At 41.6% G+C, this 20650-nt stretch overlaps 1 protein-coding gene across 1 annotated transcript in view; it reads right to left on the bottom strand.

The window, feature by feature from the left end:
- The window catches only part of MKX (mohawk homeobox), a 54356-nt gene extending 36393 nt beyond the window's left edge, over positions 1–17963 (bottom strand). Inside the window, exons 1-3 of the mRNA XM_032234506.1 lie at positions 17779–17963; positions 10161–10320; positions 1076–1229 (exon numbers count right to left, since the gene is read on the bottom strand). Coding sequence (XP_032090397.1) covers positions 1076–1229; positions 10161–10320; positions 17779–17963 — 499 coding nt within the window. The remainder of the gene's footprint in view (positions 1–1075; positions 1230–10160; positions 10321–17778) is intronic.
- Positions 17964–20650: the final 2687 nt, after the last annotated feature.

The raw sequence follows: 20650 nt of genomic DNA, 5'->3' as shown, positions 1-20650 counted from the left end.
GCTTCCCACCGAAGGTTATTTGTATCTTATCTATATATACATATATAAATGTGTGTGTGTGTGTGTGTGTGTGTGTGTGTGTTTATTCCAGCATAAGTCTGGAACACCTCGAACAATTTCAACCAAACTTGGTACACAGAGGACTTACTGTCTGGAAACAAATATTGTGGGGGTAAGACAGTCCTAACACCCCTTGGGATGTGTGTTCTGTTAAGATACAGCCTGTTGTGCCTTAAAATGGCTTCTACCATATTGCTGTAAAATGGCTTCTACTGTACAGTGCAGTGGAGTCGCCATGGTAACGGCTTCACAGTACTCCACAAGGGGGCTCCTTCTGGTAAGGAGGAAAATCCAACATTAGAAATTACGTTTAGTCTGAGATTATTTTTGAGGAGAAATGTATGGATTAGGATAAATAAATACCCGGGCAATGCCGGGTTATCAGATAGCATTATATATATGAGATTCACCCCTTAAAAGCAATGAAACAAAATCCCCCCAAAGAAACAAATTATTACATGGTTTATCTACTATGGTACCATATTTTTGGCAGTTCCCCAAAGAAACAAGACAGAGTTCACTTCATACATAATTTATCTTTGAAGTAGTGGGACTGCTGCAATTGCTATAGAAGACAAATATTTTTGTGTAGATATACAGTGAACTCCCTCTTATCTCTTAATACATTTGTAACTGGGCTTTAAGAAAGATTAGTTCAAATAATTCAGAAAGAATTGACATTCTCCTGCCAAACTTAACTTTAGAAAAGAAGTTCTTGTAGCATAACATTTCTTCCTTCTTTGTAATTTTTTTTTTTTTTTTACAAAACCATCATTGCACCTTAAGCAAACAATATAGTCCATCTGGACATATATAGGCTTTTAATCTGTGAAGTGATTTTTTTAGACATTCATTCTTCTTCAGAGTCCAGGAAGATGCTGATTATTGGACATAGTTGAGGAGCACAAGTCAAGGCAAAAACAGCATGCAAGACTATTGCTTTCTTGAAAAATAATAACTATTTTCAATTTTACAGACTTTTTATAGAGACAACTTGAAAGTATCAAAAACAAACCTTCAGAACATGAATCATCACTGCTTACGCTAAGCCGCTCAGCATTTCCTTGAACATACTTATTGTATAGTTTTATTCGTAAAGCCCAGCTGAGATCCGGTTGGCGGACAGTATTTTTAAGACGCCGCCTTGCATTGGCAAACCAATTTGACACCTAAATAAAAGACAAATGCATCAAATTTGTCTTTGACCCAGAACATTGAGAACTGAATTTCTCCTCTGTAAATGCGATGAAAGAAGTATAAAAAGTAGACAAATGATTCATAGTTCTACTTTAACAACAATTATATGGGCACTGGAAAAACATCATATCAAGTTCTATGTCTATCAATTATTGAATAAAAGGTCAATCTGTGCTCCTGAATTCTGCTTAATACAGAGTATACTGGGGAAAAAGATGTGAATTGGCTCAAAAATATCTGGGAGCCACCTGCTACCTACTTCTGCAAAATAACCAACAGCAGAACTGTAAATTGCAGAATCCCAGATGCTAATAGGAAGTGGGCGGCTATATAACTAGGCTATTGAATGCAAGAGACAGATGCAATTTTTCAGGCTTTCAGAGTGCTAGGTCAGTTGTCCTGGTCCCTGTAACCCAGATCATCTTCCCATTTGTGCTGATCACGACACACTAATGGACATTCCGTATGCCAGAGAGCACCATGGGATCAGCCCAGGACCACGTATTATACAGCAACACAAATTTAGATGAGCCAATGTTTGGACTGCATATACTTTCTGAATTCTTTGTTGAATAGTCTGTGTTAATGATTGTACCATTTATTTGTTGGGGAGGGGTAAAGACAGAGAGAGAAAGATTTGTTGGCTTAATAGCTGCATAAGCATCTTCTGTCATATGAAGTGGTAGAGATTTATCCATGTAGCTCTTGATACAGGCAATATAAAACTACCGTGATTTATATGCTTACACCTCCATTTCATGGAAAAAGCCAAAATGAAGCCTTGTGCACTCAAGATTTCCATGTCAATAGCAAGCATTATTCACATGAATATGAACAGCTCCCTGTTTCAAAGTGTTCCAGCAGGCAGTAAAGTCCAGCATGAAACAGGGTTATCTCAAGAAAAAGTATCTGGAGCCCCCAAATACTTGAATTTTGGATGTTGTCTTTTCCTCATCAAAACAATTATGAAATTGTCATTTTTGACCATTTAGGAAATAAAGGAAACAAACTCACAATTCATACTGTCTGGAAAAGGAGAAAAGAAATAGTCACTCCAAGCACTGTAGCTATCACGATATTTCAAAAAATAAAAAATAGAAAGTTTAAAAAGCTGTATTTGAGGCAATAGTTGGTCAAGGAGCAATTTTTAGTATGACATTTCGCTACAGCAATACAGTCAGTTTAGAGTTGATAAATACTGCATTAGTCATTGGCTTCTCAGAACTGTCATTACCATCTCTGTTTGGCTTCTACCTTTCTTTAAAATGCTACATTTCTGTTCATATGAATTGGTCCTATTCCAGAAGCATGTAAAGCCTGAAATAAAACAATTGCATATAGTTCCAAATCCACAGTCACCACCAGATTATTAACTAGGGCGTCCATCAAAGCTTCAAAAGGTCCCAGTAGAAGCACATGGTTAGACTTTGTAGTTTCCCCTGATGGTCCTGGACCCAAACACCAAACAGCAGCTTGAAGTCCTGGACTGCAAATACATAGCTGACCTCTCCCTCCTTCCCTCCCTCCCCCTCTCCCCACTACCCCCCTCTCTTTCTGTGTTATCAAATAATTTACCGTCTCCATGATACCGCCTGCAAGTGTGTACTGCAGCATTTTTTTTGCATTTCATGAATACCTAGATGAAGTAAATTTTAGGAATCCTACATGGGCTACCATCTTGGAACAAAAGGGAGGTTATAAAATGCCATAACCAAGCAAATAAAATTAGAAGGATGCATAGTTCTTAGCTGGACTAGGAAAATTGTAGCTGTTCAGATTTGGAATGATGTTAGATGCAGTGGGCCACAATTCCCATAATTTCTCAGCAACAGGGCCAAATGCACTGTGCTCTCACAAAACTGGAGGCTCTGAAGCTGGAGAAAGTGTGGATTAACCTTTTTACATGCCCTTCATTCTGTTTTGCTTCTTTTTTCTTATTTACTATTATGATAAACTGTTTCTACTCAGCAAATGTATTTTTCAGGTGGTTTTAGGGCAGGTCTCCCATTTTCCAATGCATTAAATAAACATCATACTTAAAATATAAATCATAAAGTACGTTCCTATCTTTATCTCCTTTGAAGGGAAAAGATTACTAGGATATTGCAGATCATATTGCTCAAGGATAAACATCTAAAGGAACAATTTATCCAAACTGTGTTCTCCAGATGTGTGGGTCAATAATAGGTTGAAGCTAGCTCTGGGGTCGGCAACCTTAAACCCTGAAAGAGTCACAAAGGTTCTAACTAGAAGCCTTCCGCCTGGTTCAATTCTGGAATCATCCAGAAGTCTAGTTCTCCCACCATAGAGTCTCCTCCTAGCATGGCATCCTTTTTCCTCTACCTATCAATTGTGGAGCTGACCAGCAACAGGGAGCCGCAGCAGAGCGATAAAAGAGCCACATGCGGCTGCAGAGCCATGGGTTGCTGACCCATGAACTAGCTGAAAGTTTTGAGAGTTGAAGTTCAAGACATCTGAAGATTGGAAATGATTGAAAGGGAGAAGATGGCTCACCTAAGTGATTTTCTCTTCCTGAGTAAATTATATCCTATGCAGTATATACTTTTGCATAGCTGAATATTGCCAGAGTCTCAGAAGCTCAAAAGCAAGCCATTAGTCATACTGTGGCAAATCATATTCAACAATAAAGCCATTCATATTTCCCCTTCTGGAAAGAATGTTCAGCTTTTTTTTTAATTCCTAGGAATGGCTAAAACCAAATTTAAAATAAAATAAATCCACCCCTACGGGAATAGTGCAAATGAAAACATGACATACAGCATTCATTGCAAATTAGCAGGACAAATTGCTAGCCTCCAAATTGAGGGCTAATTGGCGAGATAAATATAGGCTGCGGCTTTTAGTCGAATATGGCTTCCTGCTCTAGTTCTGTAGTTTCGGAGTATAATGTTTCTGGCTCTAAAGCAAATGGGAGAAGAGGGAGTCTAGAAGTTGCATGAATTAGGCACCGTATTCACTGAGCTTCAGCTATACAGATGTTTTCCCCAAATCTTCTTTTAGAAACCTTCTTCCTTTCCTTAAGACAAAATTATCTAATACAGGGACGATTTGCTTTGTTTGTTGGTTAATATTTTGCCAGGAACTCAGACAAGCAAATTGCATCATTCTCTCCCTCCCTCCCCTCTCTCTCTATCTTTTTCTCTCTCTCTCTCTCCCTCTCTTTCTCTCTCTCTCCCTTCCTCTCTCTTTCTCTCTCCCTCTCTCTCTTCCTCCCTCTCTTTTTCTCTCCCTCTCTCTCCCTCTCTCCCTCTTTCTCTCTTCCTCTCTCCCTCTCTCTTTCTCTCTCTCCCTCCCTCTCTCTTTCTCTCTCCCTCTCTCTTTCTCCCTCCCTCCCTCTCTCTTTCTCTCTCTCCCTCCCGCTCTCTTTCTCTCTCTCTTTCACACTCACACACACACTACAAATCCCCTGTGGGGCAGGATTGATTGAAGGAATGGTCCCAAGTCCCCTCAGTGAACTTCCACCGCTGAGTTGAAGTTGGATCTCCAAGTCCTAGCTTATTACTTTTAGTCATCTTAAATTAGAGTTTCCCAACCTTGGCAATTTTCAGGTGCTGGTATATGGACTTTAACTTCCAGAATTACACAGCCAGCCTAGCCATTGCTGAAAATTCTAGGATTGAAATACACTCATCATTAAAACCCCAACGTTGGGAAATAGATTCTTGGGGAAACAGTAGATTCTGTTTCCACCAGAAACTCAATGTTAATTTTTCCAGCTTGCTTGCATTGCTTGTGGTACCTTCCTTCCTTCCTTATTTACGGGTACTTACCCACTTATTTACTTACTTATAGTGAATAAAATTGAGAGGATGTACAAAAGCTTTGCTTTCTCTGTCACTCTACAACGTCTACTTTTACTTTTACTTCATTAGGATTTCCATATAATTAAATGCCCCAAGCTAGTACATGGTCAGTGGTGTCTCATTGTACTTAATATGTTGGTGTATGATTGGGGGGATTAAAGGAAAACCATCTGTAACTAGAAAATTGTTGGCTAAAGAAAAATGCTAGTAAGACATCTTAGGACTCCCCAGCTGGATTCAGAAAACTTATCATTTGCTTACAATTTAGCATTCTTTTGGTTGCATAGGAAATCATAAATACAATTTTCTTCTGATAAAAGAAACCAAAATAATAAACAATCAGAAAGGGAGGCAACCACAAGTATTGCTAATAAGAAAATATTTACAGGGTACGTTTTCTGAATTTCTTCCTATTAAGACTGCACAATTGACATGATTAAAAAGGCTTTTCACCCTTCTATTAAACATTCAAATATATATAATACACATAATGAATGCAGTAACTAGTGTTAATACTATAATGCCTTGGTTAAAGCCACACTTGGAATATTGCATCCAGTTTTGGTCGCCATGATTTAAAAAAAGATATTGAAACTCTAGGAAGAGTTCAGAGAAGAGCAACGAAGATGATCAGCCTAAAACATAAAGGCTTATAAAGAATGGCTAAGCATATAAAGAATGCTAAAACTTATAAAGAATGGTTGCTGGAATTGTTATGTCTAGTTTAATGAAAAGAAGGTCTAGGGGTTATATGATAGCAGTGTTCCAATATCTAAGGGATTGCCATAAAGAAGAGGGGATGAACCTCCCTCCTGAAAGGGAGGGATGTGGGCAACCCTTTACAAGATAGAGCTGAGGAGTTTGTCCAATTTCTCGCGGATAAAGTTGCTCGGCTTCAGACAGACCTGGACTCCAATTGCTCAGAGCCAGCCAAGGTACCGGGGGAGGGTCTTGGGCGGCATCTATGGATTGATTTTCAACTTGTTACTCCTGAGGAAGTGGACAAGGCCATGGGAGCAGTGAATGCCTCCACGTGTGTGTTGGACCCGTGCCCCTCCTGGCTGGTAGCGAACAGAAGGGAGGTGACATGGGGCTGGATCCAGGCAATAGTTACCGCCTCCCGAAGGGAGGCGTTCTTTCCCCCCGCCCTAAAGGTGGCGGTGGTGAGACCCTTCCTGAAGAAGCCGTCTTTGGATCCAGCCATCCTAAATAACTATTGTCCAGTCTCCAACCTCCCCTTTGTTGGGAAGGTTGTTGAGAAAGTGGTGGCCTCTCAGCTCCGGCGGTCCTTGGATGAAACCGATTATCTAGACTCCTTTCAGTCTGGATTCAGGCCTGGCTACAGCACTGAAACTGCTTTGGTCGCACTGACCGATGATCTCTGGAGAGCCAGGGATGGGGGTCATGCCTCTGTCCTAGTGCTCCTTGACCTCTCAGCAGCCTTTGATACCATTGACCATGGTATCCTTCTGCAACGGTTGCGAGAGGTGGGAGTGGGAGGCACCGTTCTTCGGTGGTTCTCCTCCTACCTCTCGGACAGGTCGCAGTCGGTGTTGGTTGGAGGGCAGAGGTCGACCCCTAGGCCCCTTAAGTATGGGGTGCCGCATACTTGGTCCTGTCCCCCCTCCTGTTTAACAACTACATGAAGCCGCTGGGTGAGATCATTCGGCGGCACAGGATAAAATATCACCAGTACGCGGACGATACACAGTTGTATCTGTCTGCCCCGTGCCAACTCAGTGAAGCGGTTGACGTGATGTGTCAGTGCCTGGAGGCTGTTAGGGTCTGGATGGAGGTAAACAAACTTGCACTCAATCCTGACAAGACCGAGTGGCTTGTGTTTTTCCCTCCCAATAATTAGCCATGTATTCCAACTCTCAGGCTGGGGGGTGAAATTATACACCCCTCAGACAGGGTTCGCAATTTGGGAGTCCTCCTGGATCCACAGCTGACTTTAGAATATCATTTGTCGGCTGTGACCAGGGGGGCATTTGCCCACGTTCGCCTGGTGCACCAATTACGTCCCTACCTGAACCGGGAGACTCTCACAACAGTCACTCACACCCTTGTGACCTCAAGACTGGACTACTGTAATGCGCTCTACATGGGGCAGCCCTTGAAGAGCATTCGGAGACTTCAGTTTGTCCAGAATGCAGCCGCGCAAGCGATTGTGGGTGCACCTCGGTACACCCATGTTACACCTATCCTCCGCGAGCTGCACTGGCTGCCTATTGGTCTCCGGACACGCTTCAAGGTGCTAGTCGTTACTTATAAAGCCCTACATGGTATTGGACCTGGGTACTTGAGAGACCGACTCCTGCCAATCACCTCCCAAAGACCTATTAGATCCCAGAGACTAGGCCTCCTCTGAATTCCATCCGCCGGCCAGTGTCGACTGTTGACCACCCGGAGGAGGGCCTTCTCTGTGGCTGCTCCGGCCCTCTGGAACGATCTCCCCATGGAGATTTGGACCCTCACCACCCTTCAAGTTTTCCACAAAGCCGTCAAGACCTGGCTGTTCTGGCAGGCCTGGGCTGATGAGTTCCCATCCCCACTCAAATTGTTGTGGCTGTTGAGAGTTTTAAATTGTCTTCTGTATTTTGCTCTCTGTCTTTTTGTTTTTTTCTGTATTGTTCCCATTCCCTTCTGGTTTGTTAGCCGCCCTGAGTCCCTCCGGGAATAGGGCGGCATACAAGTTTAATAAACCTATAACCTAACCTAACCTATTCTCCAAAGCACTTGAATGCAGGAAAAGAAGCAATGGATGGAAACTAATCAAGGAGAGAAGTAACCTAGAATAAGAAGTAGTTTTCTGATAGTTAAAACAATTAATCAGAGGAACAACTTGCCTCCAGAAGTTGTGAATACTCCAACACTGGAAGTTATTAAGAAGAGATTTCTTCTTAAATAAATCTTCTAGAGTCTTCTAGTCCAACCCCATGCTCAGGCAAGAAACCCTATGCCATTTGTCTGAAATGCAATTATGCAATCTTACTCATATTTACCCAGCACCGAATTCCACTAAGTTCAGTGGGTTTTAGGACAACGCTGATCGGCTTCATATTGCAATTTAAATGGGCTACAATTAATAAAAATAATCAACTGTGGTGGATTACGAGGATTTTTTTTCCTCCCAATTTGGCACCAATCCCATCATAAGAAAGATTTGACTGAAACTGAAATAAAACCATAGCTCTAACGCTATATCAACTTAACCAAATAAAACTAACATAGCAACGTGTTATGGAATTTGACAGAATGATGCGAAGGAAAAGGTCAACCTTATTACATGGAATGCATGACAAGGAAATACAGATCATGAGAATGCTTTTTTTTGGTCAACTCCAGAAGTGTCCTGGCACTTAACAATCCTAGATTAAAGTCAGTCATCCAACACTATTTGATTATCTGGAATTCACAGCTTCAAGGAATGAGAACTATTTTTCAAATGTATATTAAAACTCAACCCAGTTCTCAAGATAAAATAATGTTGGTTTGAGTTGTGGTTGCAGAGAAATTATTCTACATTCAGGTATGACTTGAAATTATACTCTGCCTTTGTTATTCTTGATGAGCTGGGCTTCTTATAATCAATAATCAGATCTCAACCACAATTCATTCTCTCCTTTTCTTTCCCTTCATGCAGTTATGACAGGATTGCTGGACCAAGTATAGAAGAAGCATCTGGAATGTTTTATTATAGTTCTTTTGTTTGTTTGTTTTCAGACCATGTGCTTTTGTCAAATAAGATAGATTGACAATAAAATGAAGCATTTTTCTTCTTAACCAAACAAGCCATTTAATTTCTGTGGAACATATTGCCATGAAAAGTTAAGAAGGCAAAGGACTACATTTAATAAAAGTCATTCAAAAAGGGGAAAAAATTAATGGGAGTATCCAACTTATTCCTAAATAGTTAAAGAAATCAAATGATAAGGTTAGTGGTGTGATTTAGAATGAACACATATCTCCAAACCTGCCTAATTTTTATTAAGGATTGTTGGGGGCAAGATGCTGACTCTGTAAACTGCTTAGAGGGGGCTGTGAAGCACTATGGAACTGTATATAAGTCTAAGTGCTATTGTTAGTACTAAGAAATCACAATTAAAGCCAAAACATTGAAATCAAATATTTGATTTACTTTTACCGCAGTATTCCCCAACTGATTTCCTCCACCCTGTTCAAGTGATCTCCATCCAACCAAACCACAATTATGGATGCTACAGTCCCCAAGTATAGACAGTCATGTTGATGTCAACTGGAAGCCTAAATCAAGCCATCCTAGTTTCTAGAGGAATTATTTAATGTACCCATACAATAATGGTTTCTTGCCATAGTTTAATTCCCAACTTTCTTCTAGTATCAATAGTGTTAAGGCAGAGGTAGATAGATACTTATTTCTGGAACAGAGCAAAACAATAAAATCAAATTAATATTCAGATAAAAGTTTGTGGCTGCTTCTTTTTTGAAATGAAATAGCTGGTATTCGGTTTCCATTTAATTGAACAGAAAAATAAATCTACATGTACATGAAAGAGCAGCTGAAGTACACTCCAGCTGAACCGGGAACTCTACTTGTTTGTTCAATACCATTGGAAGACACAAGATTGAGGGAAACGATTATAGGACATCTTTCCAGATTGAAAATCATACTTGGCCTTTGAATGTCAACCTGGGTTATACTCTCAATAGTACTAAAATTAAACATGGTTAATATTATTCTCTAATCATTACAGCCATGCAAGATTTGTCACTCTAGGAACAGAATGTTCAAGAGAGCTCCCAAATATTCTTCTGAAACATGCCAAAACTTTTCCTGTCTTACCGGAGTTTGGCAGTTTTTGAAAGTAAATCCTCCAAGTCTGGTTTCAAGAATTTACTTCCAGAAATCAACAAACCTCCTGAATGAGATTATCTGAAGGGAAATGGAACATTCTGGAATGCCACTCCCACGTAAACAAATTTTTACTCTTCTCTATTTTTTCTCCTCCTTCTATTACATTTATAACTTGTTGGTACATCTGATGGTAACCAGTCAGATTTTTTTAAATCAAAGTCTACAGAGTATTTTCTTCTTACCTGGACCAGAGTCATCTGGGAGCCCAAAGCCAGCAAGATCTTCTCTGTCTTCGTTGGGTAGGGGTTATCCCGGTGCTTATACAACCACTGCTTCAGTGGTCGTGCCATATCCTGCAGGGCCTGGCGCTTGTGTCTCACCTTCCCACTGTTCTGCCGGGCGCTGTGAATGAGGTAAGAGAGAGGGGAGAGAAAGAGGTATATTGATATTTCAGGAGGAAAGGGGAGTTCTATGAGTGCTATCCATTCATATGACAACTCATGGGGTGGAGAAGTAGAAGAGCATCAGTGAATCACGAAAGGGAACTATTTGTCATGACTGTATGCATCAGGTTTCCCTAATGTGCTACTCCAATCCAGGGTTGAGAATGGAACTGATAAAATGTTCTGCAAAAATGACCTCTAGGCTTCCATTTGTGGAAGACTGATCTATAGCTTCTCCCATCCCCCAAAGTCAGAATAGCAGATATAGACTCTAATCAATGTGGATGGAGTTACTTTTATTTACTCCGTGTAAATGTTAAAGCTGTAATTCAGCCTTTCCCAACTAGTTTATCCTTCCAATGAAGGAGAGGGGCTGGATTACAACCCCTTCTAAACATGGTGGAGGTTAGGTTGGGATATATTGATTTATGGCTTTGAATACATGCATGTGAATTTGTAGAGGTTATGGTACCTATTGTGATGATTTTCCATTATTTGTGACATCAACACACCTCAAATGGAATATCCTTGGCACATAAAATATTTTGTTCTACACCATGCAGAATTATTTTTATGAGATGGTAGCTATATAAATTAAATAAATAAATGAATACAATTATATTTTAAAATACTGTATTAAATCAACAATTTTAATGCTCAAATAACAGATTTAATATTCAATCCATCCAAAGGCAATTATACTAAACAAACATAATCATGAAGGCTATAGTCCAAATTAAGTGTGTGATAAACTATCTTATATTCCTATCTTTTATAAAAGTGGTTCAAAACAATTTAGGACTATTTAACTTTCAATATATTGGCTAGTTTCACACCACACTTTAAGCCATGGCAACATTACCCATGACTTGTTCAGGATTAGCAGAAAAAAATTCAGCCATAAATCATAATGACATAATGGCTATTGCTCAAGCAATAGCCTATGCCAGAATCAAATAAGCTACATTACGGTTTCCCATATACAGATTCCCATTAGAGGGCCTGTTAGTGCTAACACAACCAGAGATGCCCTCCATAACACAAATAATTGTAATGTTTTCTAACTACAAATAGTTCTTAATTTATAATCATCCATTTAGTGACCATTCAAAACTATTATGTCACATGACCAGTTTTCCCACTTAAGAACTATTGCACCCTCTCCATAGTCCCGTCATTAAAATTCAGGCACTTGGCAACTGGCAATATTTACAATGATTGCAGTGTCCTGGAGTCATGTGATCAATTTGCAACCTCCCCAGACAGCTTCCAACAAAGTCAATGGGGGAGGCTGGATTTATACTAATGGCTGTATGATTCATTGAACAACTGCAGTGGTTCACTTAACAAATATGGCAAGAAAAGTCATAAAATGGGGCAAAGCTCACTCTTCAACCGCCTTACTAAGCAATGGAAATTCTGGTCACAGCTGTAGTCCTCAACTTACAACCACAATTGAGCCCAAAATGTATGTTGATAAGTGAGAAATTTGTTAAGTGAGTTTTCCCCCATTTGATGACTTTTCTTGCCACATTCGTTAAGTGAATCCCTGCAGCTGTTAAGTTAGTAAAATGGTTGTTAAGTGAATCTGGTTTCTCCATTGACTTTGCTTGTCAGGAGGTGACTACATGACTCCTGGACACTGCAAATGTCATACATGTCAGTCAGATGTAAATCATGTGGCCATGGGGATGCTAAAATGGTTGTAAGTGTGAAAAGTGGTCATAAGTCACTTTTTTCAGTGATGTAATTTTGAATGGCCACTAGGTGGACTGATGTAAGTCGAGGACTTCTTGCCTACCTGTACTGCATCATTATTTTTGTGAATAGGAGCTTCGCTTCTACCCTCCCTCCAAGTTTTCCCTTCTCCACGTTTGCTAGGGGCTGAATATGAATAAAGCACAGTGGTGAGTTCCTACCCGTTCGGACCGGTTCAGCCAAACTGGTAGTGGTTTGACGGTCTGAGTTGCTGGAACTGGCAGCGACCCAGGCCTGCCACGCCCCTGAACTGGTTTTTCAGGCAGCACCGTAGGCACCGCCATCTTGTTTTTTGCTTCTGCGCATGTGGAAAACAATTTTTATTGCACGGCCAGAACCCACCCCTGATACAGCAGAATATGGATACAGCCACCCCAAATTTCAGCTCCATTGGCTTTGTCTCTTTTGGCTTCTTAGATTTGGAATGTCTTATTGCTATCAAGCAGCTGTCTTTTCACAGGCATGTGATTACAACAATTCCAACTTCAGCTGGATTATCAGTATCATCCTAGAAGTCACAATGATAAATAGGGACATACTCTGGAGCCTTTCCTAACATATTCTTGTCATTGTACATGATCAATGGTAATTACAAGCAACATAAAGGAGAGCCCTGCTGGTTAAACTAAAGGTCAATTGATTCCAAATATTTCCCAGAAGGATCTCTCAGACATATGGGTCAACTGAAGCATGAAGGCCACAGTTCTTTAAACAAAGATCTAAAGGCATTCAGAACAGCCCACAAGTACAGACATATGAGGGAGTGTGGATTTACAAACTATGCATAATCATTTATTCAGGTTTTATGGAAGAATAAGCAGAGAGGAACTTGTTTATTCCTTAACATGTTTACCTCGCTAACTGTATTTTTCAAAAAAACCATCCCTACTTGCTATAACAGTTTTGATAGCTCTTATATTCATAAAATCAAAATAACATTGCAGAAAGCCAATATATAAGAATGCAAACCAAAGGCAAAATTCAGCCCCAAGGGATGGAGAAAAAAGGAGTTGCCAAACTGGATGCTTTGATGATTTAAATAGCATCGTCCAGTTCTGGCCTGCATACTATCTCAACTTCTTATGAAGATAAAAGATCTTTCTCAAGAAAGGAAGCTGTTAAAATACTGTCTGACCTTGGAAGAAGGATTTGAGAAGAAAAGAAAATGCAGACAAAACAGTGTTTGCTAACAGAAAACATTTGGTATTTGACACGAGCCTTTAGCTTTTCTCTCCACTGGGATAGAGATGCAGCCAAAGCAAGCAAGTTCAGCAATCTTCTCCAATGTAGACCTTTTCAGTCTGCTGGAGAAAATGTCAGAAGTTGCCATCCCATTATTTCCAGAGCATTAAGGTGTGAAGGGCTGGCTTAATCAACACACTTTTTCCCTGCACCATTCTTTCAATTCTACCTTTAAACAAGGGATCTACTACACAGCATCTAGCAATAAAGATACTATTAGGATGTAATCCCCTTGGAAGTAGCAAGAGAGGAGCACAAAAACACAAAGAATTTCCTGTGAATTAGTATCAGTCCAACAGACCACACTACTGTAATAACAGTAAGTGGACCTTACTCCCAAACCCGTACAATCAATGGGAGGTGACTGGGCTTACTAATAATTTCCTCCATAATGTAGGATAGTATTTCACAATCTCATCAGTTTAAAGATGTGTGAACTTCAATTCCCAGAATTCCCTAGGTAGCATGCTGTGGAATTCTGAGAGTGGAAGTCATACATTGTAAAGTTTCTGACCTTCAGAAACATTGGTATAGAGCAAAGGTGTCAAACCCAAGGCCCAGAGGTCGGATCTGGCCCGCAGAATAGTTACATATGGCCCAGTGGTTGATTCCTACCGGTTTGGGCCTATTTGGCCAAACTGGTAGTGGTTTGGTGATCTGGGTCACTGGAACTGGCAGTGACCCAGGCCTGCCTGCCACACTCCCAAATCGGTTCTCCCAGAAGCAGAGCAATTTTTATTGCACTGCGCATGCGCGCGCAGGCCTGAGCATACTGGCAGTACCCACCCCTGATCTGGTCCCCTGGAAATAGGGAAGGACTGGCCCACAGTGCTTCTACCAGCGAAAATGGGTTCCCGAGCTCCCTTTTCACTGCCACAGCCTCCTGCAACCCTCTGCCAGTAAAATGGAGCTCAGTTTTCAGTGGCAGAGGGATGCAGGAGGCTGTGGTAGGCAAAAACGGAGCTCGGGATCCAGTTTTCGCTGGCAGAGCACTTGGGCTACCACAGATGCCTCTGATACGAGTGATGTCAAGTTGGCCACACCATCCTGGCCTCATCCACTCTGCCCCTCTGAGGTCAAACATAACCCTGATGTGGCCTTCAATTAAATTGAGATATAGAGGGACAGTTTAACCTTCTCCAGTTTCCTTAAGCAATTGAACATTTTCATGTATATTTGAAAGTAGGCAAATCTGTCTCAATGGGAGACAACACGTAAATTTCCAGGCACATCATTTTGGGAAAGTTACATCATGGATCTTATCCTGCTTAAAGCAAACTGGACCTAAATTAACCTGTGCTTAACTAAAATAAAGCCTGGTACAAGAAAAGCAAGGTTAAAAATCTGCCAAATCTAGAATGAATGCTTTCTCTGAATGAGTTTTTGTAAAGAAACCTATTTTATTTTCAGGCTTTATTCTACTGTTGCTTTAGAGTTCACAATCTGGTAGGCAGGCAGGGCAGCAAAGCAGCCACGTTGTCTTTTGAGTCATGCGCTGGTAACCAAGGTGGGAGCAGGAATACGAGTAGCTAAACCATCCTGGACCAGAGAAAAATACGAATTAGTTTAACTAGAGTTAAATTTAATTAAACACAATCAATATCACTGTTCTGTACATAATACATTCTCCTCTCCTTTGCATTAGAGTTAATATTTAGTATTAATACTTGGAGAGAACCTGGGGCTGTACCCAAGGTTTTAGTGGTTTCCACAGTCTTCATTTTCACAGCTGTACACTATGCTTGTTGAACACGCTGTGAGCCAAGCTGAGGACAGTAGATGGCTTTTATTATGGTAGGCAACAATAGGGGATATCCTCCCAAGATCAACAATGTCTTCATAGGAAAAAAATTTCCCTAGTTTGGAGCAGGAGATAAAGAATTAAATTTCACCCACCCACCCTTACTTCAGGTGCTTCTATTTGCATTTTAAATGAAGACAACTGACCTCAGATAAAAACTTCCGAAGCCAACTGATAAATATATATATAATCAAAGGGGCACGAAGAGTTCGGGACCTGGGAGAAATTGTTGCAAAGCCAAGTGTCAGCTTGGCTATGAGCCCCAAGAATGAACTGAGAAGCTGAGATCAATTTGCAGGGCAAGAGGATTGTGATGGGAAGCAACCTTGCTTTCTGATAACACAACACAAACATTTTGCATATTGTTTATCTCGGAGCAAGCCTCCCCTTCAGAATTATTTTGTGAAAACCATTCCTAGCATGTTCTCACAATTCCAAAATGGGGCAGCCACTTCCCCAAAGTGAGGAATTTGGTTGAACCGATAAGTGTGGCTAATGTGACCTTGTTTTCAGATCAAGCAATTTTTACACATCTGGCTATTCAAGATATTTAGATAATAACTTCCTTCCCACTTCCAAAGTCTTACATCTGTTTATGACTAATTATTAAGGGGAGCAAGGGTCAGCCATTTCTGCACTTGACCAATCTTAAATGAAAAAAAAAATGTGACTTTTGCAGACAACCCAGTATTGATAAGCAATTAGTATTCTAGATATACATAATGACTGGTGGAGAGATAATATTGCACTCTAGATTTTTGTCTAGGCAAAGACAAATGTTTGCCTGATGGGATGCTTGTACATTCCTATCCCAACAGAAGTTCATCCAATGGAAGACATGAACAACTTCGTCTCATCTCTCAGGCATGTGCTGTTTTTTTAGGCATGTCCTGTTTAATTAATGTAAAGCCTAACCATATGCAGTCCCCCTTCATGGAAAGAAGCTTTACTGAATAAAGTTCCATGGAATTTACACAGAGGCAAGTTTACATAAGTTTGGATCCACCGTATCCAAAATCAGAACACAAAGGAGAATCATTGAGAGAAACAGATTATAATCAGGGGCAGGTTTGCTCTCCCCTCAAAACCAGTCCAGGACATTTGGTATCCCCAGGGAGAAGACGGGATGCAAGTACACAAATGAAACAACTAGACTTGGTCTTTCCACACACACCCCCACCAAATATCAGAACCTGCCTTTCCAAACTGGTGCCAGTTTCTGGTTAAGATTCTGGAGTTTGATCCTGTAATGCTATTTTCCTCTAAAGATGCTGCTTCTAAACGGTGCTTGTTCCCTGCCCGCTCATGAATGCCTCTCCCCCTTCTTAAAATTTGTTTTTGGGACTTTTTTTACTTGTTACTATTATTGTTGAAATGTAATTCTGCATGAATCAGTTCGTAGTAGCATCTCAGCACAGCACAACCATTCTTTTGGTAACCTTAAATATTTTGTAAGTATAAACTTGATGTGATTTTTAACTTTTCATTTCAGGGAAAAAGAATCTCCTCTCCCTTTCCACTTTTGACATCCCTTAAATTTTTCTCACAAATGAGCGTTCTGATCTATGTGCATTTCTCCTAGACTTGTCGCATTCTGTTCATGAAGGTATTGATGATCTCTATTGGATGTCCATGCAGAAACCATCAACTTACCCACCCACCCATTTTATGCCTCTTTCTGAACAAAGGGGGCAAATGTTGATTCCTTTGGACTCCTAATGTAGGCACAAGAGAAATATTAAGTTATACATGTGAACACAATAACCATTGGGGCAGTCAACCACAAAATAATTGTGCAAATCATTCCTTAAAAACCAAAGTTGAGTAAATTTGCAAGGCCCATAAGCACATATTATCCATCACCTGAAAAGCAATCATAAACAGCAGTAAGTTTGCTTTGCATGGTTGAAATAGCCACAACCAAAGGAATTCTGGATTAATTAATTGACACCATATTGATTATTGTCTCTAGCTGTCTGTCAAATGTAATATTGTTTAATAGATACTGCTAGTTTCCTTATTTTTCAAATTATTATTGTTGCTGCTGCTGCTGCTGCTGCTGTAATTGTTGTAATTGTTGTTATTATTTTCAGCAACATCAGTTTGCTCAGATGTAAATCCCAGTTAAGTCTCTCTTTCTCCTAGGTAAATGTTCATCCACTTTAATTTCCAGTCATTATCCTTGAACATTTTTTTTCTATTCTCACAATACTTAGGTAGCTGCTGCTTTCCATTTCATGCCAGCTGTATTCACAGTTTCTACAATGCCAGCTGCCCAGCCTATCAGTGGGATTTTCATCTTCCAAACATGCCACTTTCTTTTGAAAGTGTGTGGAAATAATTTAATGGAACATAATTGTGAGTAATGGGATGCCGAGTTGAGCTTAACAAGGAAGGTTTGGAAGTTGAGGTCTTGGCAAAAGGGCATAAGTGTTGGGTTGGTTGGATCATTGAAGCAAATCCCCTGATAGGAAAGGCTAGGGCAGGTGGAGATGGACAGCGACTCCAGAATGTAATTCAACCTGTGCTCCAGCCTCTCACTTCTCCTGCCCAGACAGCCCTCCCTTCCTCCCACCTGCTCTCCAAGCCCTGACCCAGCAGCCTGCGGGCGCTTACCCGGTCTTCTTATGGCGAACGGTGAGGTTGTCTTTATTGGGAGGGCGGTCGGGAAAGAGGACCTCCGGACGAGGGGTGACCTCCAAGAGCGGCCCGTAAGGACGGCTGCTGTTTCTGTCGTGCTCCTTGGCGGTTTCTTCGAAGAGCACTTGGCCGCTGAGCTTGTTGAAGACGATGGTGTTCATGGCTGGAGGATGGCAACGTCCTTCAGGCGAGAGCAGGACGGCTGAGTGCGGGCAGGCAGTCCCGGTCAGCGGGGACAGGCGCGCGCTGCCAAGGAGAAACTTCGGGTTATTCGGGGTTCCGGACATCACCCGACGCATCGCGAGGAGGGGTGGGAAGGAAAGGGGGCGAACAAGATCAAGGACGAGGACTTTCCCGCGAAGGGAGAGCCTCCAGGAGCAGCTGCATTAGACGTCAGGGGCTACCGAAGGAGCGCGCGCCCCTTGACTCCCTCCCCATCCCCCCCCCGTAACAGGGCGGGAGAGAAGGGCGATCGAAAAGTCGCCAATGTTGAAGAGCGGACCACCAGTCGCTTTTCGAAACGCCCCCGCTAAACTCAACCCCCCATCCCACATTCCGCCAAGCCATCTCGTGGTCGGTTTGATCAGAGCGAAAAGCGAACCTAGGCGCAAAGTTGTGCCTCTTCAAGCAAAGCTTACCGGTCGGAGAGAGGTGGAAACGCGGCGCGCTCCAAACCAAACCAAACGCTCTGCTGAACTACTGCGCGATTCTAATCTTCGATGCGCGTTTATGAGGTTTTTAAAGGCTTCCTTTTACCGGGCTGTTTCCATCCCTTGTGAGCATCACTCTCAGCCACCGAATCGGAGACGAAAACCCAGCATCACCTGCTTAATTTGCCTCCCTATCCGCGAATGAGAGGCGGAAGTTCCGTCTGGAGGGCAGGCGGCTTGGGCAGAAGGGCGTAGCTGATGTGGTGTCTCGGGGCTCCCCTTCACGGCTCGCGCACGGCCGGTCCCGTTCCCCGCCTCCTTTACACCTGTCTGCACGCCCCCTAGTGACAGGACCAATTCTTCCAGCGAACGTGGGACTTTCGCCAGAGAGAGTTTTCGCAATAATTGGACTGTTCCTCTCAAATACAACACACTCACACACACACACACACACACAGAGAGAGAGAGAGAGAGAGAGAGAGAGAGAGAGAGAGAGAGAGAGAGAGAGAGAGAGAGAGAGAGAGAGAGAGAGAGAGAGAAGGAAATGGGGCTAAGAAAAGGGGGACAAACAGCTCTTTTCCACCACGATTGCGACGTCTCCATGTTGTTCAAAAATAGTTTGTCACTGTTTTTTTTCTAGAACATTTTTTGGAGAGGAGGGGTTGGTTGATTTCCCAATCTACAGCACAGATTTCTTGGTGTTTTCTCATCCAAGTATTACATCTGATGTAAATTTAATAATCTTTTGTGTTTCTTTCTTTCTTTGCCCGAGAAGCAGACAGGTGTTGCAATGGATGTGTCCGCTTTGCTAATGTAAGGCTGGGAACTTGTTTTGCCTAACTTACACATTTATTTGTTGCTATGTATTCATTCTATTAGCTCCCCGCACCAAAATAATCTACTATTAAAATGGGACAACGATCTGTATTTTATTACTGTATTTTAATAGCCTTGAGCGCTGTTTGCCAAGAAAAGGAGGGGAGGCCATTCTAAGAAATGAACAAATTCTTATAAGTACAAATGGTTGGGGAAGTTTCTGCCGAAATTTGCATTATTTTTTCTTGCAAGACCACCAACACACCTAGGACCTAAACTGTTGCTTCAAGGACAAAAACAGAAACATTGACTCTCCCACTCCTGTGATGGAGGTTTAGAAAAACAAAGGCAATCCTGAGCATCCTCTAAACCAGAATGTTTTTGCCCCCCTCCCCCTTACATTTGAGAATGCACATGCATTAAACTTCATGTGAATGCGCGGGATTTATGAATACGTGGGACTTTTTCTCCTGTGTGCTTTAAACCACTCGAGGATTCTGTATACCAAGCTAATACATCTCCCAAGCCGAAAATATTCTGCTGCGCTCTCGGTGCAGATTGAAAGGGGGAGTGGGAGTTGAATATACAGTTATTCAATTGAACAACTAGGTTTAAATCAGCTTTTCTTGTCTGTAAATGCGAATAACTACAGAAAGGTATGCGACATGTTTACGATTTGACTTGGTATACATTCGAACTTAAGCCGGATCAGACCTTGTTAGTACTTGGATAGGAGACTACGGGGAAATCCCAGGACTGCAGCCTGAGAAATAAGGGGGGGAGGGGAAAGGGAAGACAAACTACTGCACTTCTCCCAAGAACATTCCATGGAGGTGCCTACAAGCCACTGGAAACAGATCTCACTTTGTGATGGGAAATTCTTCAAACAAGGTCAACCTCTGCAAGTTTAGCAGAAAGCAAGACTCACTGAATTCAGTGGAATTTAGTCCCAAGCAACTGCCTTTTGGATTTCAGCCAAATGCTATTTCAATTTAAAACGAAACCCGCATTGGATACATTGGTAGGTTCTACCCCCCACACACACACACAACTTCCCCCTCCCCTTTTTACAATTCACATACTGCAAGTTAACGCGTGCAAGTTTATGGAAAACAGGTTATATCAAACAAATAAAAAGACTGGTAATTTTCTGGCATCCCGCAGAGAGGGCCATTGGTTCAAGCTCCTCGGATCCATCCGGACCAGGTCCGGGAAATGCCCATAAGCGTTCACATCTTATAATTGACTAATACGGATAAAAAAGTGTGTGATCAAATATCACATACCTCTGAGTTTTGAAGATCAGTCTGACAGAGGAATTGGGCAATTAGATAGAAAAGAGACGATCTAGAGCGACTACGGCGGAAACTACTTTAGAGGAA

This window comes from Thamnophis elegans, chromosome Z, assembly GCF_009769535.1.
Source record: "Thamnophis elegans isolate rThaEle1 chromosome Z, rThaEle1.pri, whole genome shotgun sequence".
Taxonomy (NCBI): domain Eukaryota; kingdom Metazoa; phylum Chordata; class Lepidosauria; order Squamata; family Colubridae; genus Thamnophis; species Thamnophis elegans.
This window is presented reverse-complemented; position numbering and strand designations above follow the sequence as displayed.